The 25923-nt window shown below is 49.6% G+C and overlaps 11 protein-coding genes across 11 annotated transcripts; 6 read left to right on the forward strand and 5 right to left on the reverse strand.

Annotated features, from left to right (window-relative positions):
- Positions 1–504: 504 nt before the first annotated feature.
- NFIA_113810 (uncharacterized protein) lies at positions 505–1257 on the forward strand (the record flags this gene model as incomplete). Its single annotated transcript, XM_001262746.1, has 1 exon — positions 505–1257. The coding sequence occupies one exon, from the start codon at positions 505–507 to the stop codon at positions 1255–1257; it is 753 nt and encodes a 250-aa protein (XP_001262747.1).
- A 1637-nt stretch (positions 1258–2894) lies between these two features.
- NFIA_113820 (uncharacterized protein) lies at positions 2895–3164 on the forward strand (the record flags this gene model as incomplete). The annotated part of the gene is made up of 2 exons (XM_001262747.1): positions 2895–3062; positions 3117–3164. 2 exons carry the CDS (start codon positions 2895–2897, stop codon positions 3162–3164), a joined length of 216 nt encoding a protein of 71 aa, XP_001262748.1.
- A 591-nt stretch (positions 3165–3755) lies between these two features.
- Positions 3756–5288, forward strand: NFIA_113830 (uncharacterized protein; the record flags this gene model as incomplete). The annotated part of the gene is made up of 3 exons (XM_001262748.1): positions 3756–4294; positions 4444–4791; positions 4901–5288. The coding sequence occupies 3 exons, from the start codon at positions 3756–3758 to the stop codon at positions 5286–5288; spliced, it is 1275 nt and encodes a 424-aa protein (XP_001262749.1).
- An 89-nt stretch (positions 5289–5377) lies between these two features.
- Positions 5378–7222, reverse strand: NFIA_113840 (uncharacterized protein; the record flags this gene model as incomplete). The annotated part of the gene is made up of 1 exon (XM_001262749.1): positions 5378–7222. One exon carries the CDS (start codon positions 7220–7222, stop codon positions 5378–5380), a length of 1845 nt encoding a protein of 614 aa, XP_001262750.1.
- Positions 7223–8042: 820 nt separating this feature from the next.
- NFIA_113850 (uncharacterized protein) lies at positions 8043–8817 on the forward strand (the record flags this gene model as incomplete). The annotated part of the gene is made up of 2 exons (XM_001262750.1): positions 8043–8564; positions 8770–8817. The coding sequence occupies 2 exons, from the start codon at positions 8043–8045 to the stop codon at positions 8815–8817; spliced, it is 570 nt and encodes a 189-aa protein (XP_001262751.1).
- A 153-nt stretch (positions 8818–8970) lies between these two features.
- On the reverse strand, positions 8971–12549 carry NFIA_113860 (tetratricopeptide repeat domain protein; the record flags this gene model as incomplete). Its single annotated transcript, XM_001262751.1, has 3 exons — positions 8971–11212; positions 11274–12386; positions 12458–12549. The coding sequence occupies 3 exons, from the start codon at positions 12547–12549 to the stop codon at positions 8971–8973; spliced, it is 3447 nt and encodes a 1148-aa protein (XP_001262752.1).
- Positions 12550–13249: 700 nt separating this feature from the next.
- On the forward strand, positions 13250–15243 carry NFIA_113870 (cytochrome P450; the record flags this gene model as incomplete). Its single annotated transcript, XM_001262752.1, has 5 exons — positions 13250–13260; positions 13640–13899; positions 13947–14556; positions 14614–14747; positions 14798–15243. 5 exons carry the CDS (start codon positions 13250–13252, stop codon positions 15241–15243), a joined length of 1461 nt encoding a protein of 486 aa, XP_001262753.1.
- A 783-nt stretch (positions 15244–16026) lies between these two features.
- On the reverse strand, positions 16027–17302 carry NFIA_113880 (uncharacterized protein; the record flags this gene model as incomplete). The annotated part of the gene is made up of 4 exons (XM_001262753.1): positions 16027–16737; positions 16803–16871; positions 16939–17170; positions 17232–17302. The coding sequence occupies 4 exons, from the start codon at positions 17300–17302 to the stop codon at positions 16027–16029; spliced, it is 1083 nt and encodes a 360-aa protein (XP_001262754.1).
- A 924-nt stretch (positions 17303–18226) lies between these two features.
- On the reverse strand, positions 18227–19313 carry NFIA_113890 (SRR1 family protein; the record flags this gene model as incomplete). The annotated part of the gene is made up of 3 exons (XM_001262754.1): positions 18227–18344; positions 18394–19050; positions 19099–19313. 3 exons carry the CDS (start codon positions 19311–19313, stop codon positions 18227–18229), a joined length of 990 nt encoding a protein of 329 aa, XP_001262755.1.
- A 1717-nt stretch (positions 19314–21030) lies between these two features.
- NFIA_113900 (putative extracellular lipase) lies at positions 21031–22991 on the reverse strand (the record flags this gene model as incomplete). The annotated part of the gene is made up of 5 exons (XM_001262755.1): positions 21031–22068; positions 22119–22290; positions 22346–22418; positions 22463–22611; positions 22660–22991. 5 exons carry the CDS (start codon positions 22989–22991, stop codon positions 21031–21033), a joined length of 1764 nt encoding a protein of 587 aa, XP_001262756.1.
- Positions 22992–23607: 616 nt separating this feature from the next.
- On the forward strand, positions 23608–25597 carry NFIA_113910 (putative MFS transporter; the record flags this gene model as incomplete). Its single annotated transcript, XM_001262756.1, has 10 exons — positions 23608–23874; positions 23924–24014; positions 24060–24135; positions 24190–24281; positions 24325–24431; positions 24480–24680; positions 24733–24852; positions 24899–25138; positions 25181–25513; positions 25571–25597. The coding sequence occupies 10 exons, from the start codon at positions 23608–23610 to the stop codon at positions 25595–25597; spliced, it is 1554 nt and encodes a 517-aa protein (XP_001262757.1).
- Between the last annotated feature and the right edge of the window lie 326 nt (positions 25598–25923).

Below are 25923 nucleotides of genomic sequence, written 5' to 3' on the forward strand. Positions count from 1 at the left end.
CTAAGGAGGATGGAAGCCAGAAATTTGGTAGTTCAGGGACAGAGTGCAACCCTAAATGATCTAGTACCGTTTACGGGGGTTCCTCTTAAGGCGAGCCAAACCCATACTCCGCCGTATGATGTCGATTTCCGTTAACTAAGAACAAGCAAATCTCGAGGTCTCGAATCTCCTGTTGAAGATGTGGGTGGTCGACATACCAGCCACCCAGACGTCACAGACGTGGTCCTCCACATCTATCTCTACGACAACACTCCCTCTGCCGACCATGTTCACGCCACCGGCGGGTTGTGCATACTCCTGGACCTGGGAGCCTTTCAGCTACAACTGGGTAAAGCCCAGTGGCCTCTTGATACAAAACTGCGAAACCGTGGTCAGCTCTTGTTTCCCATCTGGATTTGCAAACGTGGGAAGAACGGCGGCGACACAAGTCTATAACCCTGGAGCCTGTCCTGTGGGATATACCTCTGCCTTTGTCGCCGTTGGTGATCAGATAACCACTGCAGTATGCTGTTACTCGTGCGCGCTCACCCATCGCCCATGGCGTTTGTTCTGAATGCTGATCATGGATCCAGTAATTTCGTGTACACTACCACGGAAGTGAGCTATAGTGATGGACCGCCATCAATGTACGCCGGATGTACGAGCTACCTCCCAGAGAAAAGCTCGACATTCGTTTTCGCCCGAGGAGCAAGGGCGACCCAGGAGATACAGATGACCGGCTCCATGATCATGTGGGCACAGCCTATCACAGTCGAATTTGTGGCTTCTGATCTGTCCCGGCTTGGAATAAAATATCAAACTGCTATATCCACACCCAACCCCACAGCCACGACCTCGACAACCCATTCTCCAGTCTCGCAGCAGTCCATTACGGCAGCATCCACCTCCACGGAGGCTTCACAGACCTCCCCCCGTGCCCAGGCCTCGGTTCACCCTTCTTCATCCACCTCTACTGGCTTGTTCTTATCAACAGCCGCAAAGGCCGGAATTGGTGTCGGTGCCGGAGTCGGCGCACTCCTCATTTCGGTCTTTCTCTTCTTATGGGTCTCACGCCATCGCAAAGCAAAAGCCAACGTGGCTAACATGCATATTGCACCTGGGATCGGTCTTCCACACTACTACAACACCGACGAACTGCGAGGAGGATTTCCCCCGCCGGCCGTCAGTATGAAGCAAACACGTGGGCCACCGATGGAATCGGATAATGGGGACTACTCTAAGTACCCCGGCAAGGATCTACCGGAACTCCAGGGTTGAGTCTCTACTGTTTCTCTTCTTCGTGACTTTTCCTTTCTCGCCGTTCACAGCATCCAATTTGAGCAGCGATTTCACAGTGGGCAATGTCGTTGCCACATTTGATTCATGTATATAAGTATTGTTAATCAGTAGATATTGGATGTTACATTAGTTAGAGCATTATTAGTGCAGCTCAGATGAGGGCTTTAGACGATCTGGGAATGATTCCTCATATTTTGTACCAATTTCAGTCTGACCTGCCTACTGTGCAGCCCTAGAATTGATGGCATTGACATTATATGATGGCTGGAATATATATCCTCATACCGCGAACCTCGTATTGATAACTATATAATTTACTACCCTATCGCAGCGATACCCCACCAAATACGAGACCCCGCAGCTGCATAGCTGATCCAGATACGTATATAAACCTCAATCCATCTCTGCAGAGTCCTCATCACCCCTTCCGTCATTCTCTTTCTACGACAAACACCGAAAATGACAACCAATACAGCAGAGAATACCCTATTTCCCATAGAAGGCGGCTGCGCCTGCGGCCTCATCCGGTATCGTCTCGAAACCCAACCCCTTATCATCCACTGCTGCCACTGCACCTCCTGTCAGCGCGAGACCGGCACCGCATTCGCCCTAAACGCCGTCATTGAGGCTAGCATGGTCACTCCCATCCCCTCGTCCACTCCAACCGTCCCTGCGTCTGCGGAGAGCCCCGCAAAACCAGCCGGCCCGCCACTCGCACACGTAGCCCAGAACCAGGTAGTTGAACCGGAAATGATCCTCACGCCATCTGAATCAGGCAAAGGACAGGATATCGCTCGCTGTCCCAAGTGCCATGTAGCGGTTTGGTCGCACTACGCCGGGGCAGGACCGTATTGTCGATTTGTGCGGGTGGGGACGCTGGATGAGGCTTGGAGGGTAAGCCCGGATGTGCATATCTACACGAGGAGTAAGAGGGATTTTGTGAGGTTGGATGATGGAGTACCCCAGTTTAGGGAGTTCTATTCCCGTGAGCAGATTTGGAGGAAGGAGAGTTTGGAAAGGTGGGAGGTGATTTGGCCGGAGGTTAAGAGGTATAAAGAGGGGTTGGCCTGATTGCAGTAAGTTATTATATTTATGCCTTCTGGGCGAATGGATAGGCTTGGATCCGTTAAAGCATACTCTGTACAACCTGGAGATATAACATAGTCCAGCACTGCCAGTACTAGCGGATATCTCTGATAATGCTGAGACATGCTTCGTTATCGAGCATATGACCAAGTATTATGCAGTCGACACAGGGGATCACTATTTACAGTCACATAGATGGATGCTTTTAACATGATACCCAAGTCCCCGGAAGGAGTGGCCAAGCCTTTGTATGTTGACTGTGACACAATTCTTTGATACTATGTATTTTCCAAACAAAGACATTCGAGCCTCGAACCCACTAACCGACGGCGCAGACAAACCTCATTATCCATATTCGAGTATCAATAGGTTATCCCCCTGCTTATTGATCTATTGAACACAGCCGCAATTGTGTCCCGTCAAGTAAACAAAGAACATATCCAAGTATAAACGCCTCGCCTCGTCTTCATCCAACCCAAATCAACAACTTAGTCAATCATATACTCGCAGAACAACCAACAATCAAGATCATGAAATTCTCTCTGCTGGCAGGGGCAACCCTTTTCCCCCTCTCCGTCCTGGCACATCCAAATCTAAATCCAAACCCACTCAACGTCCTCCGGAAATGCATCCCCCTCCTCGGCGACATTGGCGAAAGCGAAGCATGGTTCATTGCGAACCTGCAGTGTAACTATGCTGTAAGTCATATGCATTGTTTTCCACCTTATATTGATACTGACTGACTTGTCTAGTGTCAGAAAAATGGATTCAACGGCGGTGGGTGTGATAGGGCTGCATAGTAAGTTTACCTTTACCTTATTCCTTAAGCAGAGATGTAGTGCGTTTTGCTGATGGACTGCAGTGAGTGTCTCTGCTCTTAGCTGGTGCGTGCTGAGTGAGTTGATTGAGTTCTATTTGATGTTAATGTCAATGTTTGATTCAGGATATACTTTGAAGTACAACTACATAACATGCACAAAGGGATGTTTACACAGTCGCTTATTATCAAGATCAACTATCATCTAAACAGGTATTAATAGTTATCCAAGTGTCAATAGCATTAGCATATCTATGTCAATATCCAGACAAAGGATGTAAATGTCGATTGTACTATGTTTCTTCCTGTATGACTCTATCAACTGATCCTCTGTTTTCCTCGTACCGCGGATAGAAATGATAGGTTGGGTCTAAGTTGAGCTATTTAATTATTACTAGTTATGACATATGCAACAAATATAGTCACTACAGAGGCATAGCGCCTACGGGACAGGACATTGAGTCATAAGATTTGTGCTCCAAACCCTCAAGTCTTTCCCAGACGCATCCTCGTACCATCGGCAAATGAAATTATTGAATATGGGGCGCGACTCTTGCCGCACCACGCCGCTCGAATGTGCAACACGTTCTCCAACTTTGTCTGCAACGCCGGTAAACATCAGCTGGGACTGTCTGATTGTCATGATCCATCGACAAAGACCCAGCCCTATGTCAAGATCACGACAGCCAAGATGCTCGCCCAGCTCCTCTCTGACGCAACCTTTATCGATATATCCAACTGCTTTGGCATACTTCAAAATATCTTCGATTCAAACAACCACATTGATGTCCGTAGCGAGGTTGTCATGGCAGTTCTGCGACTGTTCCGCCGCGCGGCAGACTTCACTTCGGTATTTACTGCAATGGCCTCGATGGCAAACGCCGCTTCTGGCCCGAGCGAACGAGAAGCCATATCGGAGGCCGACTGGCTTGCCGCCGAAAAAGGAGAGAGACCTCTCCCAGAGGTTGCCACCGTATCCGATCGCCCCTTGTTCCGGTGCTTCCTGGAAACCGCCTTCGACTACCTTCCTGAAAAACACCGCAGAGAATACTTGCACAAGGTCCTCCTGCCGCTATTTGAAGAATCAACTCGGCAGCACACTCGCTGGATACGGTGTTTCCTGTCGCAGGTTCACCTTACTCCCGTGAAGACGACGCCATCACGTTCCTCAGTAAGGGCTGGACCTTTGACCCATCCGCCCCCCACTCCCTCTTCAATAAATGGAGATGGTATCCCCCAAAATCCTACCTCCATCAACACAGGTGCTGGGCACTCGCTTACCTGCACTACCCTCATGTGGAAGCAATAAACCGGGAACTTTCTGCGAAGAATAAGGGTTGGCGGGGCAGTACGGAGGGAAAGCACTGGCTCACGCTGCAGTCGCACCTGCGCAGCTGTAGGCCCTTTGCCGCAATAGGTGGCAATATTGCTGCGGGTGTACAATCGCAGGCGGAGGGTGACATGACAGTCTCCGATCTCGTGGAGGAGTACATTTGTCGCGCACGGATAGTGAGTCGGCATCCGTTGAGATTCGATAAGGACCTCAATCGTTTTGTGGTCTCGATAGAGGCGATTTTGGAGTCATTGACGATCTTGAAGGGAGAAGTGAGGTATGTATCTGATCCTGGGCGGTATGACTTGCTGCAGGGGATGATGGAGCGGATTGTCGCGAATATTGAGTCGCTGAGGACGGCAAAATGAATGGGAGGATCAATACAGGTCGCCTGCTGCCCTGCCGTCGAGGTTGCAGATGGACATACTGCGTCTCCCATCACCAGACCGCAATCCTCGCACAAAGGATCCGGCAATGGAGCTCGGGAGAAGACTTATGAACCTAGTGAAGAAGCTTGCGGACAATCCTTTGTTGCTGGTCGAGTTTGACGCTGTCAAGGAGCAGGTAAGCGATGTGGAAGAACGCGATTCTGCCTCGTTTGCTCTTCTATTTGGGGCTGAAGTCGAGGAAGACATCGCCCGGTGTGCTTTGGAGAGAATCAAGTCAGAGAATTTGCGCCAAAACGAACAGTTGATGGCCATGATCCGCAGGTGGAAGGCGAGCAGCAGTGAGTGGGTGAGGCAGGTCGAATGGGGTTTTGATGGAACTTTCTGAGAACATGGTGCCCTGGAAATATAATTCCCGTTGTCAATATCAGCACCAAGAAAATGCTATCCACGATTCTATCGAGACAGTCTAAATTCTCAGCGGACCACGTAGAATCCATTCATGGTAATCTGTCGGTCTCGTATCTCTGCTGTAGGAGATCTCACTCCCAGCCAATGCAGTGGGACACGTTCAACGATCTTCTGGCCGCGGGCCCGCATGCTTTCAACTCCATCTTTGGTGCGGTCAATAACTCCAGCTTCTATTCGACTATCCGGTCCCCAAGCTGGATAATCCAGGACATTCTGGGCGTATGCCGTGTCGCAAGCATCCGCCAACATGGCCGCTTCAGCAGCGGCATTTCGGGCTTCCAGTAATTCCTCCTCACTCGTTCCGCGGGGTGGCGGTATATCAGGTCGAAGAAATCCAAGAACACGTACCTCAACGCGGGACTGAGCGGGGAGTTCAACCTCCTCCAGGAAGCGAACGGTGGTGACTCGTTTCATCACCAGGGACATGTTCACACGCGCCTGCTGAGAGGGATCTAGATTGCGAATGGCAAGAATGGCCTGATACCATTGAGAACCTGACCATTCGCTATTCTCTTTGGCGGATAGAAGTCGCGCCCAGCCGAAGAAGAAACCATGTAGCCGGTCCAAAATCAGATCGGGAACCTTACTGAGTCGCATCCGTTGCATGTCATAGACCCTTTCTCCTTGAATGGCTTCAGCTCGCGCTTTGAAGCTCATGGGGTATGGCGGACTCGGTCCTGTCTCTAAAGAGATCGCTTCCTGTTGACCGTGGGCCATTGCTGCCGCAGGGCCCTGATTACTGTTGTCATCGCTTGATCGCATGGACATTCCAATCCCGTAGGCTGTTTCAGCAGCAGTCTGTGTGACCCAGGAGGGCTTAAGAGGTTGAATCTTCGATTGTACGAGCGATGTGGCCGGGTTAATGACGGTCTGCGCCGCTGTCTGCGCGTATAGCCCCAGCACCATCGCACCCACCTCCAACGGGAGGGTAGCCAAACTAGCGCCACGAATCGAGCTCGGTTCAAGAGAGGTGGAAAGAATGCGAAACACTGGACTCGTACAAAGAACCTTCTTTTTCGGCCCCTGACAAAGTACAACCTGAAAGTACCCGTCGCCGGCCTCAGCAGGAATCCGTACGACGGCCGTCTCGCGCAGGCGATGTGTGTCGTGCACACGCGACGGAGCCTTTTTCAGAAACTTGGCAATGTCACGCTGCCATGCCCGCTCGTCGTTTGGCTCTACTTGGTCGGAGCGCAAGGCCAGAGTGGGTGTGATGTCCAGCCAGTCATCCGTCAGTCGGAATAGAGCCTTGGCGCGCATCCCCGTTTTTCCTGTCCAGCCCTTGTTCTGGAGCCACAAGGAACGGTCGGGAGGTAAGGGGGCATCAGAAAAGATAGAGATCGTGACGGATGTAGTGCTGCCGCGATAGAAGACCACGCCGTGTGAGTGGCGTAATATGGTAAAATGCTTATTGGACTCTGCCGGACGGCTGATGAGTCCACCCAGGAAATGTCGGGCTTCACCAAAGGCTTTTTGCACAGTCACTGAAGCGGACGACTGAGTGGTCCTGGATTCCGATGGAGGAATCATGTCCGTAGCAGCGCGCTGGACTGAGGCGGAAGTCCAATCATTGCTGTTGAAGTTCCTCTCGCAGCGACCAGAATAGGGGTCAGCAATCGTGATAGCGGATGCTTTGGACCTCAATGGTGGGCGCGGAAGCATTGGAGGCAAAATATCCGAAGACGATACCGTCGTTATAGCCCTGACAGTCGGACTGGGCGGTTGTGATGAACCTCTGTCACCATCATTCCTATAGCTTTGATGGAGATGGGGATTGGAGACTGGTTTTCGTCGAATCCGGAACTGAGGAGGATCCGGTGGATGGAGAAATAATTCATCGGCGGGAGTCATGATGCTAAAGTATAACAGAGATGTAGTAGCTAATTTCCATATAGAAGCACAATCATGTTGATCGATCGATGAATGTTTGGATCCTGTAGTCCTGTTAAATGATTTGACGGAGGAAGAACAAAGTGGATGATGCGGATCGGACGAGGATAAGTATTGCTTACTAAGCTTATGTTGTGTGCATAACTCCAAGGTATTTATCCATGACCATCCGGCAATGCTTGCAAGACATTTCTGAAATATAGCGTAAATTCAGTTGATCAGGAACAAATTAATACATTTAGAATTGCTGACGCTAGATCTCATGGTCTTCCCCCCGGCATTTTCTACCATCCATTCAGGCAAGACCCTTACCAAGTTTGAGTAGACGGCAAATTCTTTTTCACGGGCAACTCTGGAGCGGTGTTATTGAATTATATGACCGCTTGCCCGATTTGGAAGTGATTTGATTTCTCCACACCGCTACTTGGCCATAATATTCGGCGATATTCGCTTCGATTAAGCCGAAATCCGGCTCTTAATCAAAGGCATAAATAGTAGCTAGATAGTCATTCGTTTAGAAGAATCAGACCTTCATTGATTTTCCATTGGCCATAGAAATCGCTAGTGATTCGTGAATCGATACAGTATTATTCTTTTCAACAGTTATGAGCCCGGCCTGCCCTTAAGAGACGCACGGATCGACTGCTGCTATCGTTCTTCCAAGGCCCGCAGATTGGAGAGCACTATCTCAAAGCATTGGCGAGATATCTCATTGGAATCGACTTGCCTGATTCGGAAGAATTGAAGATATATCGACACCGCCGTCACCCCTGAAGCTGAAATGGACTACTATACGGAGCCAATCAAATCCACCACGAAGGTCTCCATCATGCTAGAGAAGCCCGATGATTGGTGGATATGGGACTCCCATATAATCGGCCTAGCTCGAACCCGTGGAGTGCTCGATATACTCCAGGGAGAGAGGCCTTACCCCGTTCCGCCAATTCGACCGATTCATCCAACGATTTTAGCCAATCAGCAGGCGAGATCGGCCCCTGCGGAATCCCAGTCGGCCTCAGAGAGGCCCCAAGCGATGGAAGTGAGCCAATCAGATGGCTCATCGACTGCTGCAGCCGCCCTGGCTCCAGCAAAACCAACCGATATCGAATTGGCGATATATACCGAAGAATTGGCGATCTATAAGGAAGATAAAGAGCAATATCGACTAGATCATCAAGGCCTCGCGGCTATCTGGACTACCATGGAGCAAACGGTAGCCAGAGAGCATCTCCAGCGGCTAACCAGCCAATCAGACAACGAGGTTGAGCGATATCGAAAGCTCAAAGCCGACCTGAAGCCTTCGGTAGAAACGCGAATGAATCAAATCGAAGAGAAATATCAAAAGCTTTGCCGCTAAGCCAGCCAATCAGAACGTATCAAGCTGGCTAAGCGAGTGGGAGAAGGTGCTGAGCGTGTGTACCGAACTGAATATGACGCAATATACTGGATATATGGGCACCAGGACCTTTCTCATAACTGTTGAAAAGAATAATACTGTATCGATTTAGGAATCACTAGCGATTTCTATGGCCAATGGAAAATCAATGAAGGTCTGATTCTTCTAAACGAATGACTATCTAGCTACTATTTATGCCTTTGATTAAGAGCCGGATTTCGGCTTAATCGAAGCGAATATCGCCGAATATTATGGCCAAGTAGCGGTGTGGAGAAATCAAATCACTTCCAAATCGGGCAAGCGGTCATATAATTCAATAGGTGTGATCTTCCTTGATGTTTGTAGTCTCGGGATTTGTGGATATTGAGCTGTTCAGCTGGTCTATACGGAGTTCAATCTGTTTAGCAAGCGGATGCTCCCTGGTCAGACGAGTCTCGGTGTGCTCAAAGGCGACCCGATAGGCGTCCAAGGCCTCCCGAACTTGGTTCTTCTTTTCGTATAGTTGACCAAGTTTCCACATTCCGAAAATATAGTCGAAGTGTTCCGAGCCGCGGGTTACTTTTACTTTCTGGAGCACGCTCAGGGAGAGTCTCTCGGCCTCCTCCAGGCGACCTTGCCGTGCATACACTCGTGCGAGCTCTCCGCATCCCATAAGGACCCCGAGATGATCTTCACTGAGACTGCGCTTGCCTGCCGCGATTCCATCCTCCAACATTCTTTCTGCTTGGTCGAGTAGCCCTAGCTCTGTGTATATCTTTGAAAGATAGCAAAGCGCCCATAAGGTGTATGGATGCTCTTTGCCGAGCTTCTTTTGACGCAATTTATACACCCGGCTCATCATTTCTTTTGCCTGTTCGAGCTCCCCTAGATCCAATAGAGCCATAGCCAAGTTGCTCATAGTTGTCAGGGTATCTATGTCGTCTTCCTCAGCATCTCTTTGCCGAACTCTTAATACCCGTTCGTGCATGGCTCTACTTTCTTCGTATCGTTGCCAGGATCCCAACGTCACCCCAAGATTGTCCATCACAACCAATGTATCTCTGTCTTCAGAACCCAGCGTGTCAATCATCTTTTCGGTAGTTTTCTCCAGCAGCTGTAAAGATTCAAGATACTGGCCATTCAACCACAACGATTGACCCAATGTTGCCATAGCTTTCAAGGTATCACGGTGAGAGCTGCCGAGCCATTTTTGTCGGACTTCGACGACCCGTTTCTGTAATGCGATGCCCTGTTCCAGTTTTCCAAGGCCCCACAAGACGTTGGCTAAGCCCATCATCGCCATTTGCGTTCTTGGGTTGTCGTATCCCAAAGTCTGTACCGTCAGGTCCTTAACCATTGTGATATAGCGAGCAGCGTCTGCGAAGCGGCCGCACAAAGCGTATACATAGCCACATCTTGCAGCCGTCTCTGCTTTGTCCTTCAAATTGAGAAAGTGTGTCGCCATGATTAGTTTCGCTACCTGAATTCCAAGACGTCCAAACGGAATACTGAACCTCTCAATCTCCACCGGACATGCGGCAAGACATTCGTCAAGGTGAGGCAAAATGTCTTTTCCAAGATCTGTGTCTAGTCCTTTGTGGTCATCCGATGGTAGCAAAATCGCCTCAACCAGGGTATTTAAAGCGAGCAGGGCCCAGATTTTTCTTTCCTTTGGATCAATGCGATCCCTGGCCCAGGCATGTATGAGGGGGTGCAACCGGAAGCTTTTGAGGTCTTCGTCATAGCCGATGAGGGAGAGGGTGTATAGCTCACACAGAACTACTCTTAAATAATAGATGTCTGTATCCTCACTGGCTCGTTTGAGAAAATGAGGAAATGGGCGGGGAGCTTGGAGACGACTGATCAATGAGGATGGGGCTTGGGCTGTTCGCCGGTTTCTCATAGCACTTTCAAATATCTCAATACGAATGTTGTCGAAGTGGAAAAAACTGACAATATTGAGAATCTCGATAGCATCCTGGCTCGTGCTAGTCTGCTTCTTATCCAGATGTTCGAATGAAAGGTCGAAGGCGGAGTAAATATCTTCTCTGGCACTGCTGGAGGCAATAGAAGCTTTTTGTTTGCGCTTCTTTCGGTAGTACTGATAAAAAGCGAGATAGTCTTCTAGGTTGCAAAGTTTGCGAGATATTGCAGACCCGGCCTGCTTTATGGCGAGTGCCAAATATCCCAAGATCTTAGCAATCTCCTTGCCTTTCGTCTCTGTCGACTTATCCCATGGGGGCGAGATTTCTGCCGAATTCAGGAGTAGATAGAGTGCTTCTTCCTCTCCAAGCTTTCCAAGCTCTATGCTCCCTACATTCCCATACCGTTGAATCTCCCGGTTCCTCGTAGTCACGAGAATGTGCCCTCGATCTCCGGGAGGAAACAAGCTGGGAAGGTGAAGCTCAGGGCTATCTGCGTTATCAATGATAAGCAACCATGGCTCGCGAGCTTGTGAGAGGTAATGTTTCCCAGCGCTTTCCGTGCTTGCCAAACCCCCTATCTTGCCGATTTCGGCATAGGATTTGGCTGCAAGGGCCTCGGATGTCGCGTCAATTGTAAAGATGCCCCAGTAACTACATACAAAGTCACTCGAATGGAAAGACGGAGATAGGGATTTATGGGACAGTCGCCTACCTTTCACGGTTGTCAGAAGCGAAATTTGTGCACAGCTGACTTTTCCCCGAGCCTGCTATGCCATGTACGATAAGGCGCCTCTGGCTCTGTCTGATGAACTCGGTTTCTGGCAGAAGAAGTGCCTGTCGAATCTGTTCCCTGATCTCTTTCCTCCCGATGTAGTTTACAGAAGGAAGCAAGGGCGTATAAAGGTGCTGATTTCGCGCTTCCTGCTTGGAAATGTTCTTTATAACATGGTCTGCGAGCTTGTCGGGCAGGCTGAAGCGAAAACCAGCCATTTCATGGGCTTCATTAAGCCTAGCTCGAGCCAGTGCATCCCTGGCCTTCTTCCAGCGATCATTAATCACACCGGGGGCCTTCAAGCAGTACCTTTTCAGCGTCGCAAGCACCGTAGAGTAAGATGGACTCCATTCTAACAACTTCACCATTCTTGAGTGAGTTGCGCCGACAATTGCACATTTTGGGCTCTCGTAGATAGCCGGAGCGGCGGAGGCCGGTTCAACAAGGAAATCATGATAGCCTCCAAAATCGGTCGGCATACCTTCCCAGAAAAAGGTAGTATAGAACTTTTTCATCAAAGGGGCAAATTGATCAGTAATGGATTCCAGGCTCTGGAGCTTCTTCGGGGGTGACGATTGTGAATACCCAGGTCGTTGAGCGCGGCCATCTCCGACCCCTGAGGATTCTAGAACAAGCCAGTTGGCCAAGTTAATATTGATATGCGGCGTTCCAAAGAACAAGATTGCAAACGTCGAAATAAAAATCTCATTCAGATGAGCGACCAGGGGAGACGTTGAACTTGCAGAGTGGGCAAGTGCTTTCTTGACAATTACACCTCCTAGTCCATGGCAGACGAAGATTATCGGCCGGGTTCGACAGACCCCCAAGCTTCTGTCTGCTTCAAGATCCGCAACTAAGGTCGTCGCAAGGCTTCGGATTTTATCTACAAAGCCGGGCCCGTCAAAACGGCTGGGGGAGGATTCGTATCCGAAGGACAGAACTCGTGCTTGGGGTATGTGCTTCGGGATCAAGTCTTTTAGCCAGAGCGTCCCAGTCTCGGGAGCACTCCACGCGGTTATTGAGTCTTCATTCAATCCGTGGACGGCGACGATACTAGCAACAAGATTGTTAGCTGATTTGGCCAGGCCAAAGGCTGGTATCGCCTGTTCAAGAGAAGCCGATACTCGACCGCATTCTTCCATTCAGCTTCCGAGTTGGTTTCGTGGTCTGGGCTCAGTTCATGCAGGTGAAGGATCCCCAAGGACACAAGGGTCATTTTGCCATGAAATCAGAGCCATATGAACTCTGGAGGGATAGGAAAACAAGCAACAGGTATACATGGAGTCATGGACTGTCATATTACAATCATACATCCCAGGCCACATGGATGTGTCGTGTGAGAACATGTCTTAGGCTTCCATGGGAATTCCACTAATGCAATGCTATCGGGTTGCAGACTTGCAGTTTAGCAAGGTCTCAGAAAAGTTTGACAAGGTCTTGGGATATGTAGGGTCAATTTGAGACCTTGATGAGGCTTTAAGCCACTACGCAAATATAGTAAGGTGAAGAACCCAATAAGGTCTAAAGTCTTAACTATACTCTTCATCGGCTATCGAATTTACCACCTCAAGATTAGGGCCGTTAGGGTGATTAGGGAGTAGAGAGATAGAATTGAGGAATCTTTCCTTTTATTTTCATATATCTTTTTTATAATATCATAGAGAAGTAGAGAAGCTCGTTAAGGTCTTAAAACATATCCCCCCCATGTTAGCTACTAAGAGCCACCAGAGATGCAGCCTGCAGGTTCCCCTTTTTCCAGCTAGCTGGTCCAGGTAAAAGACAGAATGACAAATACCGTACCTTACACAGACAAACAACACATGAAAAAGTGGGTACGCCCTCTAGCTAATCAGAAGCTGAGGCTTTTTGTATCCAATCAATCAGAATATCTAAATTCCCTACTCATCTTGACCGTCATGCAGAGCAGGTACGGTATTACCCTGCTATTTTGACTGTCGCTTTGAATACCACCCCCCTCATGACTGATATGGACCTATCCCTTTGTCCATCCTGTTGTTAGTTACTCTTTGGTGTGAAGTGCAGCGCTTATCCATACACATGTAATCCCAGGCCATTTAAAGGCATAAAGAGCCCATAGGTACCTCCAGTGTCTCCGACCTGCGGCAGTTCATGGTCAATCTTTTAAAAAAAAAACCAACAAAAAAATGGCTTTAGAAACTGTTGTTTACTGCTTGATCTTGGTGGTCATTGGGCATGCATTTTATCACCTTGTAATAGCACGATATAGATATTTCCAGGCAAGTAGGCCAGAGATGAACAGGCTTTTTGGATAATTCACCTGACAGTCAACAGGACAATGCATTGGGACATCAACACGGCTGTGAGCTTCCTCCAGAGCTGACGAAGAAATGGCCCCTGGGCCTCGATCGGATCAAGGAACTGTGGACGTCAAATGCAGAGGGTCATCTCCTCGCGTTCTTGTGCTCTGTAGCAGAGAAGTATGAGCCCGGCAACAGCATCACTCAATACTTTTTATTCGGACCGAGAGCCTTTCACATTTTGCAGCCAGAGAATGTGGAGGCGATTCTTTCTACCAATTTCAAAGGTGCGCATGGCTACCTGCATCAATTCTACCTTTCTCACGCCATTTAGACTATGGCTTTGGTGCAAGAGCAGCTATATTTGCTCCACTTCTGGGCAACGGCATTTTCACTCAAGAAGGTCCTGCCTGGAGACATTCTCGAGATCTTTTACGCAAACAGTTTTCTCGAGTCCAGAATCGCAATCTCGAACATTTCCACGAGCATGTTGACAATATGGTAGCTCGCCTACCATTGGATGGAGTCGTCGATCTTCAACCACTATTCTTTAACCTGACCCTTGACATAGCTACAGCGCTTCTATTCGGAAGATCAGTGTACAGCTTAAAGGCCGGTATTGATCAAGACGCCGACAATAGGCTCTTTGCCGAGAGCTTTAATATCGCCCAGGAAGGCCTAGCAAAGCGATTCCGCATCGCACCCTGGCACTTCCTCTACAACCCTCCAGGATTTCGAAAAGCTTGTGGCGATGTTCACCGATTTGTCGAACAGTACATCGATCAGTTGGACTTGGAAAATAGCGAGGACCTGGATGATAAAACATATGGCTTTATCAAGCGGGTAGCACAGGAGTCTGCCAGCCAACAGCATCTTCGCGATCAACTACTCAATGTGCTTCTGGCAGGAAGGGATACCACAGCCTGTTGCCTTTCGTGGACATTGTATGTGGCGATAGTCGAGGAAATTTTACTGAGCTGTCATTAACTGTGAGTGAACAGTCGGTTACTTGTTCGCCATGAGCAAGTAATGATTCGCCTGCGAGAGGAGATAGCCTCGGTGATGGGGGACTCTGCGCATCCAACGAAGGAGCAAATCAGAAAGATGCCATATCTCTCCTGCGTCATCAAAGAAAGTAAGTATCCCTTCCCTTCAATTTCTGTCTCCTGTGACTAAGGAAGTGAGGTCTTCGTCTTTACCCCCCCGTTCCACTGAATAACCGTGAAGCCATTCGGACAACGATCCTACCTACTGGCGGTGGCCCTGATGCAGATCGTCCCATACTAGTTAGGAAAGGGGAGCTTGTTGTCTTTTCTCAATATGTGAATTCACGCAAAAAGAATATCTATGGTCCTGACGCAGACTGCTTCCGTCCGGAGAGATGGGAAACTGGCGAGTTGGATCATATTGGGTGGGCATATTTTCCCTTCAACGGAGGCCCGCGGCAGTGCCTTGGGGAGGATTTCGCCCTGATGGAAGTTTCATACACGGTTGTGAGGCTATTGCAGACCTTTTCATCCATCATCCTGCCAAAGGGGGAGCCGATCGAGCCTGTTGGGAGCGAAAGACAGCGCCTCACTCTCGTCCTTTCAAGTGCCGATGGTTGTAGGGTGCAAATCCATTCCTACTAACACGGTGCTGCCTTAGCAAGAACATCTCGCTAGGAGATATTCTTATGGGTCAAGCAGCACATTAATGATTCCGCAGCAAATTGTATCTCTTGCATTGTTAATTACGACGCTGTATAGTACATGTTGGGAAGTCATATCTTTGTAGACATCTCGACACAATCTCTACTGTTCAATGGCTTGTTTTTCTTCCAATGATATTCATTTGCTTCCAGGATGTTTGCCCTGGGATGGAACAAGTCCAAGAGACGGTGATACCTGAAATGATCTTTTGTTTTTGCTCTACTGCAGATAGCCGGGAGGAGAACAGTCAATCCGCTTATTTGGTACATGACTTACCCCGTCTCCCTCCTTCCCTTATTAAATCTAAGGGCGTCATGCTAGTGATGCACCGGCCCACCCCGTACCGCCCCGTCGGGCGTGTTTCGTACCAGTTGAAGCACTCTGATTGTCTCATCCCCTGACTCCTGACCACCTAGCTACTTCGTTTTGCCGGGCAACTTGGCGGTTTCGGGTCATGCGAAGAGTACCTGAGCCGCTGATGGTCTAGATTCAATCCACTCTGCGCTGTGGACTGGTGTTTCCATTATCTTGCATATAATTCGCAATATGGAGACAAAGAGGGAATGCTGGATGATCTCGCACTTGTCAAGCAGCCAACAGATACAGTTTCTTCCCAACGTAGAGATAATACAAGCCACATACCAAGTGAGATCGCAAAGTAGACATATGCTACGTAGATGTGCGGAGACGTTCTAAAAGAATGCCAGGCTTTGGGGCGCGCCGCTAATATTCTTCTATTTCACTACTACGCTCACACGGAACTATAGTTGATTGGTCCCCCGTATTTGTAAGGAGAGCATCGCGTGCCCCTCGTAAACGAGGGAGATCAATGGTTCTCCTAAAATCGAAGTGCGTATTTCCGGGCCGGATGCTTCTCAGAAGATCCGTGGCCTGATACACTTGGCTTTCGTGAAGTACGGTCAACGAACTTTCGTGTCTGGTACGAATGGCTTCGGGTGCCTCCCGAGAATAGCGACGGATGGCGGAAATCGCAGTTCGGAAGCCTTGCAGGCTGGGATGATTGAACTTGCACATTCCCCTGTGATCTGCAGCAATGCCGCATCTTTCAGTATTATCGAGTATCGGCGCGGCACTCGCTTCCTCCACGATCAGATCCTTGGTATACTTTAGATCCGTCTCCTCCTCTTCCCAGAAGAAATAGATGCGAAACTCCGCCATGAGAGGTGCAAACTGGTCGGTAATATTCTGAAGGATTTCGGATTGCTCCTCAAGCGCTTTTACAAGACGGGTCTCAAAGTTTGCGGCTTTCTTTGGTATTGCAAGCTGAGCAATTTTCTGAAGATTTGCAAGCAGTCGAGCTTTGCTTGACCCGTGGTGTGGTGTTCCGAAAAAGAGAATCCCGTAAGTGCTGGTATAGATCGATTGAATGTGAGCGGACCTGGGGCTCTTTCGGCTGGCGGAATAAGATAGGGCCTGCAACTCAGTTTGTTAGCCGTAAGCGGAGGACAGTCATTCGGAGTATGACTAGTTCAGCGTACTCTCTTGACTATAACTCCCCCAAGAAAGTGGCATATGAAAATTATGGGTCTCGAAGTTGCCTCCCCCAACTAGCGACGGTGTACCATGAGTCAAAAGTCAAGCAAACGACCCTAGCCGAAAGAATAAGGAACCCACCTCTCGATCAGCTTCTAGGTTAGATACAAGAGTCTGAGCATGTCCCAGAATTCCGTTTGCACTTGTTGGGCCCGTGATGGACGACACGTTCGCGTTATAGCCCCAGGACAGGACCCGTGCCTTCGGAACATACTTTGGCAAGAAGTCTGGGTGACTTAGCCAGCATATGTTCTCTGGTCGAGCTGTCCACGTCTCGACGGCATGGCCGTTTAGCCCGTGGACCGCAACAATACTTTGTGACGAGAATTGTCAGCTTTATCGCGCCGGTAGAAAGGAGGAGTATTATTACTTACTCTACCTCTGCCGTTCCATCACTTGGGCAGTAAAGCTGCTGAATCCCAAGCATTCTCCGTGACATGTCCATAGCTGCTTATTCTCCTGGGGATACCCGGAACAATAAGGTAGTATGCTTATCTGTTCATGGGGGGAGTTCACGCCACTTAAATCACCTTCATTGTGGATCGGGTGCTGTAACCAGGATCCTCCAGGGACACAGTCAGATGGTGCACTACACCTGCGAGTGCTTACAGATTTGCTCGCACAAGCATGTTTTCTATGGGGTCACATTTCTTTGATTGATAATATGCAAATATCTTCATTAGCGGATGTGATGATCCGAAACCTCATGGTTTATATCCAACCATACCTGGAAGTATTTCGCCGCAAGGCTGAAATCGCTGCACCACGGAGTAACTTAGAGACAGGATTTGCATTACGGCCCGCAAGCACTTATGTATTTGCGTCCATGTGCTAATAATAGGTAAGAGGATAGGGAAATTTGTCTTACACTGTAAATATCAGCGCGCCAGCTGAACCACAATCTTGATAGCAACCCGGTGATTAACCGCGAAGTGACATATGATGATATGTATGATATGTTCCATAGCCCACAATAATGATGGAACACATAGGAGGTGGGCCATTGAAGTGAAAGAGACGCTCATAGCTACATGTGAGCTGGTGTGATGGAGCTTTCATCTGACCAGCAAGACCTTGGCATACTCCGACCAGAAAATCCCCGATTTCTAATGTAAGACGAGACTGCATCCAAGGACAGCTAGACATATAGTAATAGTAGTCATTTCCAGCGCGGCCTGGGATAGGTAGAATAGCGAGGATTTCCTTGCTTAGATTTCACAAGCCTAGATCTTAGTATGCCTGATGTCACTCAGTCTGGCTGGGTATCTTATCCATAGTGTTATATTCTTTGACTAAAACCCGTAGCTCTGGGACATAGATTCCTCAGCCAAAATTCCAGTTCCAGCTCATGATGTATCCAGCAATACTTTCATCTCATATAGATTGTCAAGTCCCCGAGACAATCGTCCATGTCAACAACTGGAGCCTGTACGTAATGGCTGACCATCTTGCGTACGCGTGAGGAATCCGGATCGGTGGTGTAGGGGCTAGAGCTGTCAGTGTTCGTGCGTTCGGCAGAAGTGCGGTTTTACATACCAGACCCAGGTTACCTGACCATTCCTCACACGCTGCTCCCACTTTGCGACGTCTGGCTCGGAAGGTCTGACGGTATTCCAAATCATCGCCGTGGGCCACTGAACATCGGCAATGATCTGCTTCACCGGCACGTTGGGGCTGACGCAAAAGACGAGAGTGGATTCGTCGACTGCAAGAAACCCCTTCGGATCGTCCAGCGGGGTGATGTCGATGCTTCTAAGCAGTGCGATGTCGACCTCGTCGTATGCAGGATCCTGCGCAAAACATCTGATTTCCTCGTTCCCGTTGACTTGTCTTGCCTTCAGTGCTTGCACCATGGTTCCGACGGCAGCGTGCTGGGTGTGGGACCGTGCAGCACTGCGGGTGTTCAAGCGGCCCAGGGTGCCCAGTCCGAAGCAGACGATCTTGTTGATTGGACTGGAAAGACTCAGAGTGGTCAGTTGCTTCTGCAGAGCCTCGCAGGCCTCGCTAGTCTGCCACACTTCGCGCTGATTGTTGAATGCCTTGCGTACTTCATGCAGAGGATTCTCGGGTTTCTTGTCGTTTTTGGTGTAGCAGATCGCAACGGGAGGCTGGTCACGAAGGATCTCATCTGGCATGAAAGGGTTGACGGTGGTCATAGCTTGGATGCTACAGTAGGAGATGCGGTACGAGTTCCTGGACTCTGTCAGTTATGCTTTACCTTAGGACGTCAGCAGATCTTACGCCCAATCTGCACACCAGGCTGGGACCTTGAGGCTATGCTTCTGAGGAACGCCATCCAGATCTGCAATGTGCACTTCATCACGTCCCTGATCGATCTGACGACTGAGGTCTTGAAGAACGTCGCGAGGAAAGAGAGGTTGTCCCAGGGCATACACCTTGAGAATATGGCGAATCTTCTCTTCTGCAGTGATCCACTGTTCTTCCTCCATTGCCATAGTGCTGGTTAAAGAGGACATAGTGGGAGGAGGAAGAGAAATTCTCTACGCCAGGTGTGTTTACTAGTTGAGAGGGCGGTGGGAGATGATCACTCTTGACCGTGAATATTCTTAGTCTTCAGTCACTGTCCTGAAGTACAAGCGAGAGTAGTTGGTCTGGCTGGCTGAGACTCACTTAAATACCAAAGCGTTCATTCACAAAGGTATGGTGTGGAAGCTTTATCTCCTGTAGCTCAAAAATAGCCATATTCCTTAATGTTGGATCGATCCGAATCACCCTCCATCAGATGTTTGCTCCTCACTCTTTTCTTACTATCTGGGCTACACAAGACCCATCACTCGCATGGGCCTCACCGCCATCGTGGACTCATCATCCAGGCTGTGTACTCTCGTTCCAACAGGCTAATCGTGTCACAGCAGCCTCATTGGTCCGGGATGGGAAGACCATCCTATTAATATCCAAAACTGTGTCATTTACCTGGCAGAAAACCAACTAAACTACTATATTGGGTATTATTAGGGATATTTTTATCCCAATAAGCCAACTGTTGGTTGGTTTCATGCAAATTAACAGTGATTTCTGTCGATCGTCCTTTTGCGGATGCACGCTAATCCTTCATGCATGTCATATCCAGACTTGCCAAAGCCTCCATAGACACCGACGCTTCCAACAAATCCTCCTCATCCGATTGGGCTTATCTTTCATCTATTAGGGGCCCAAAATCAAGCCCTCTTCCCATCTCGTCAGCCAGGAAAATAGAAGCTGGACCATCCTCCGACGTGGCGACCCGATGAGTTGGCAGCGAACATGTGGTGCAGTACCTCGGCGATTTTGGCTACACGCCAACGCACTTTGAGTTCATTGGCCTTGTCAATCAATTCGTCCCCTGCATATGACACACCGAGCCATTTGCTGATGAATGTAGGGCTGGGTGACTGTAGCGTTGGACGTGTCTTCATCTACGCGTGCTTCGTAGTATGTGTGTGCCTTGTCATCGCCCCGGAAACGCTTCATTGTCAAGTTGCTGGGTCTCGCTCACTTGGGTGTCGATAGGGTCTATAGTACGGTTAGAAGATAACGCTCAGGACTGCTCATGAGTCGATTCCGTACTACGGGTCTCTACTTACAATGGGCAACCTTTGTGCGAAGTGTGCCTGCATTACGTCCCAACAACGGCAGAGATTCCGCCCCATGTCTCGCTGCATCGGATTCCGAGCTTATCCAAGCGTCTGGGAACTAGTACCAATTAGATATACTCCAAAATCGCAGCATGTTATAGATTGCAAGTGGATGCGGCCTACCCAGTCGAAGTGGTCACTCTCTTAGGGTGATGTGACCTCGCTACTACGCTACTACCTATGGATTACATTGAGGTATACAGAGCCCGCGTTGCTAGTTTAAAAATAGCGCATCTAGATTGAAGGTACACAATGATCCCTACATTCCTCCCAGGATTCTAGAAGACGCCGCGCGTGGTAGCCGCAGAGCATATATCTGGCTTGGTAGACCAGAATCATATCCCAGGCAATAGCGACAAGTGACAGTTGTGAACGGTATTCTCAAGATTGAAATATGGTTTAGAGAGTTGTCTGAGACCCATCATTGTGGCCGTTCAACCTGTAACTGTAACCAAGCTTGATGTTTAGATGAGCATCAGGTGGGAAGAGACTGTGCCATTTGTCATGTTTTCTGGCTGTCGCTCTCCTCCACTCACCTTTATTTCAAGTCCGATATACCGGCCTTGGTCCACCAAAAGTCACACTCTCTTCGACTCCATCTGTCCTCCACGAACTGCGCCGCAACACCCGTACCACTACCCCCAGCACGTTCATCATTCCCTTCTCCAAAGACCATAATCTTGCGTCCAGATGTCACTGAGGCATTGTAAGGCTTCCACACTGTGCGATTTTCATACTTTCCCCCCACCGCATTCGGATCCCCAGCCACAATAAACGAAGTGATGTACGCATGAAACGTCCCCGCGATCTCGTCCTGACTGCTCGAGATACCTCGCACCTCCGGATTAAACGTCTCATACTCCATCTGATCACCGTGGTTCGCGCCCCCCTGAACCGTCTTAGTCAGCGCCCACCGATACAGAAACACGGGCTCCTCCTGTCCCGCCGAGGCGAGAGTCGCGGTCTGCCTCACCGGACAGGCATACGCGTAATGACCGTACGCGGCTTCAACGCGCTTATACTGCGGTCCGACAGGTATGCTTCTAGTTTCGCGATATGGGGAGGACGGGTCCACCGCGGGGTCTGGGTAGAGCTCGTCGATGGTCCTGATATCTTTGTCCGAGTAGGCGGGGAGCAAGGTGCGGAAGAAGCTTGTGAATTCGGAGGACTGCGACATCGCGGACGGGACGTAGTATGTTCCTTCGTTTGTGTTGAAGCCAGTCAGGATAGGCATTTTGTTCCATTTCCCCGAGTGCCAGGCGTCGATTGGGCGGGTCTTGACCAGCTCGCCATCGATGACGGGTTGGAAAGCCCAGCGGATGGAGGGGTTATATCGGTCGAAGACGGTGAAAGAGGCGTTGATAATGGCTGAGGATGGTTGGCGCCGCAAGCAGTTTATTATCTCTGATTGTGGTCTATCGGTGCAGCCGGCTTCTGTAATGAACTCTTGGAACTGGGTTTCGTGTATTTGGGCGTTGTACGGGTGCACGGTGCGGGAGGTGGCTGCGCCAGACTCGAGAACGGCTCGGTGGAAGAGAGAGGTGCCGAGGTCGTAGTTCATAATATGGTGTGCGATCTACGATTCATATCAGTGTTGGTCTTCAATTATCTCCTTAGGCACCATACCGAGTGTGCTCCTGCGGACAGGCCGATGAGCGTCACTTGCGAGGGGTCACCTCCAAACGCTTTGATATTCTCCTGGACCCATTTAAAAGCAAGGATTTGGTCATGCAGCCCGAGATTGAGAATTCCCTCCTTTGCTGACACGGTCGAAGGAAGGAATCCTAGCGCGCCGATGCTAGAAATGATTCCCTCAGCTGAGTCCATTGATCGACCATTTCACGACGACTCACCGATAGTTGAAGCTTACTGCAACAAATGGTTTCTTGGACCATCCCACCATGGATGCAGTGTTATGCATTGAAGCTGTTCCAGTCAGACTTGCCCATGTTTGTTTGCGGGTTCCTCACCTGTGCCACGGTTATATGCTCCGCCATGCACGTACACTGCAACTGGTAGTTTGCCTTTTGCGCCATGAGGACGAAACATGTTCACCGTCAGGCAATCCTCCAAAGGGGTGGCTTCACCAGGAACTTTCAATAGTTGTTTACCAGGGCATCTGCTTGTTCAGCATCCATACTGGATTCGATAATGATAGATCGCTCACCGTGGCCCGAACCGACTCGCGTCAATGGTATCGTTCGAAGAGCCCACTGCTACGGCTCTGCGGAATCTCCTGTCTCCAGTGGGAGGTAGAGCATAAGGGATTCCTCGGAATGCATCAACTGGTTGTCGCAAAGAGTCGGACAATCTCGTTCCTACGACGGTACCTTGGCGAAGTTGGACGGTTGGTCGAGTAATGAGCTTATCAAGTACAGCGTTCGGGAGCCATGCTAGAACTCGGCTCTGTATTGAGAAAGGTACATATCCCTGCTGTAGGATGAAGAGCAGGATGATAGGAAAGGCAGCCAGAAGTATGAGTCTGTGAGAGCGAAACATGTTGTCGGCAGTCCACCTTCAGAATTCAGAGGCAGATGGTCACTTCAAGATCACCTCTTATCAACTCACCAGCGCGACTGTTACAATATCCCTGTCGCCCTGTCCCTCTCCACTTCCCCGCTCTGATGCTGATAGTGAGGCCCATGATGCTCGGCTCCTCGCTGGAATATGCCTCCACTGTGGAACTACCCCACACGGCTTATCTTTGACAGCATTAGTAACGTCTCCAACAGCGGTCATGATACGAGGCCGATCAGTGGGATGATCACTCCTTCCTTTCAAGATTTTGATGCCATAGATAAAGTTGCGGACAACGTCCGTCTTTGTCAACGAGCAAGTCTTTTTCATTATGCTCATTGGTGATTGCTGCCATATCGGTATCAGGCGGCCTATGGCCGACTAGATTTCCATTTGGAGTATCAATATGCTGAAGCTGATAGGGTTACCACTGATCCTTCTGACAGGGGGCTCTGGAGCTTAGAGACAGGCGTATCATGCAGTCAACCCCTGTACTCCGAAGCGGGGTTACTTGATATAAGTACGATGGCAGAAACAGCGGACAGCTACCAAGACTCAGGACGCGTGTCGGAGTATATCAGATTCTTACTTCATCAAAATGCAGCGCGTGGAGAAGAAACCTGACGACGGCAAGACCGACGCCGTCCTCGCAACCGTCTCTGGCAAGGAAGATGACATTGAGAATGGTCACATTTCTTCGCTGGACGAGGCTGAACTTTTTCTGCGAGAGCATGGCATTTCACACTCCCAGCTTCAGGAGATGCTCGATGACCCCGCCAAATCTCGGAGGATTAGAAGGCGAGTTGATTTGATTCTTCTGCCTCTTCTCTGTGGTACATATGCTTTACAATATATCGATAAGCAGGTGAGTTTTCCGTGCACCATCCGAAGAGACTACTCACAAAATGGTATAGGCTCTCGGCTACAGTGCAGTCTTTGATCTTTTTAAAGATGCCCACATCAACAGTGATGAGTATAGCTGGCTCGCCAGTATTTTTTACTTTGGTATTCTCCTCGCCCTCAGCGGTCACCCCCAGGCTGACGAGACAGGTTATCTCTTCTTGGAGTATCCTGCGAATTTGATTGCTCAGCGACTCCCCGTCGGAACGGTCATCTCATGCTTTGTGTAGGCTTGCTATATGCATGTCAATTATGTATTTGGTGCGCTGACATTTGCTAGCATCGCCTGGGGAGCCATTCTCATGGTAACGGCCAGCTGCAACAATTTCACCGGCATGGCGATCTGCCGCTTTCTCCTCGGTTGCTTCGAAGGTATTATAATTACAAAACTGGCCTGCAATAGCTAACGTCTTAGCCCCGATTACCCCCTGCTTTATGATGATTGTTGCCATGTGGTATCTGCGGCAGGAACAGCCCTTCCGAGCTGGATGTTTCTACTGCTGCAATGGCATTGGATCAATGGTGCGCTGGTATCCGTGGATCTTTCATAGCATGTCTGACAGTCTCAAGCTCGGTGGCCTGATAAGCTTCGCTATTGGCCAGCTAAATGGGTTTCCTGTCTGGCGAGCAGTATTTCTCATCTGCGGCGGCGTAACGGTGCTCTGGGGAGGTATTTTGTTGCTCTTCCTTCCAAACAGCATTCTCTCCGCGAAGCGATTCACAATCGAGGAGAAAATCCTACTTATTGGAAGAGGGAAACAGAACCAGACGGTGTGCCACTGGCCTCAGTGTCAATGTACAGAATGCTAACTAATCCTTCCAGGGCATTCTCAACCGCTCAATAAAGTGGTATCAAATCCGAGAGGCTCTCGTTGATCCCCAAGTCTGGCTCGCCTTCCTTTTTGTCTTGCTCAATGAGACGTGTAACGGAGGTGTGGCCAATGTACGTCTCCCTTCTGCCTACCGAGATCTCTACTCACTACCTGCAGTTCGGCAAACTCATCATCAAAGGCCTGGTCTCCAGTCCTCTCCTAGCAACAGCCCTCGGCATCCCACAAGGAGCCTTCCAGGTCTTCTTCATTCTTTCAGGCACCTACCTCTCCTCTCGATTCAAGAACATTCGCACAATCATCATGGTCATCTACCTCCTCCCCACCGTGACAGGCGTCTGCCTACTTTGGCAGCTGCCCCGAACTAATCGCTACGGAGTCCTCTTCGGCTACTACATCGTAAGTCAACGACCCCTTTCTTGGTGCATACTAACCAAGCAGATCGGATCATACGTCACATCCCTCGTCCTCTGTCTCCAAATGCCGTCGAGCAACACAGGCGGCTACACCAAGCGAGTCACCGCAACGGCTCTCGTATTCATCGCATACTGCGTGGGGAACATCGTCGGCCCTCATGCCTTCTTGGCTAGAGAGGCGCCCGTCTATGAGACCGGATGCAAGCTCATCTTGGCGTGTGTGTTGGGTCAGATGGCGTGCACGGTGGCCTTAAGGGTGTTGTTGGGCAGACGGAATGAGCGGCGAGATGCTGAGGGCGTGGCTCGGCCGGAGGGAGACGCAGATGAGCAGGTTCTGGCGGATTTGACGGATTTTGAGGTATGTGTGCTGTGCTGTGTTGCGTGCGAGCTGCGGTGCAGTTGCTAATGGGGGTAGAATCCTCGCTTTCGATATGTTTTGTAGGCTTGGACAGGATGGACTATGGTGGGTATTTTGGATTCCAATCTTCACAGGATGATTTGACTTTCGCTGCTCGGCTGGTGCGGTTGGTAGATGTCGAAGCGAGGTCGTGTCCTAAATGACTATATCCTGCCCAGGCTGATACTTGGACATCAAGACAAGCGGTTCATTAATAGCCAGTGACTAATGATCCCTCCAATCAATATGCCAACTCTTACTAGCTATCAGTCACACTCGTCATCATTCTCCAAACAGCAGCCTTCGTGATATAAAGTAGCTTCTTCACAAGGTATACAAGGACTAGGACTTTGTTTGGACTTTGGTCCAGG

The sequence above is a fragment of the Aspergillus fischeri genome, genomic scaffold, assembly GCF_000149645.3.
Source record: "Aspergillus fischeri NRRL 181 1099437636259 genomic scaffold, whole genome shotgun sequence".
In the NCBI taxonomy this organism is placed as follows: Eukaryota; Fungi; Ascomycota; class Eurotiomycetes; order Eurotiales; family Aspergillaceae; genus Aspergillus; species Aspergillus fischeri.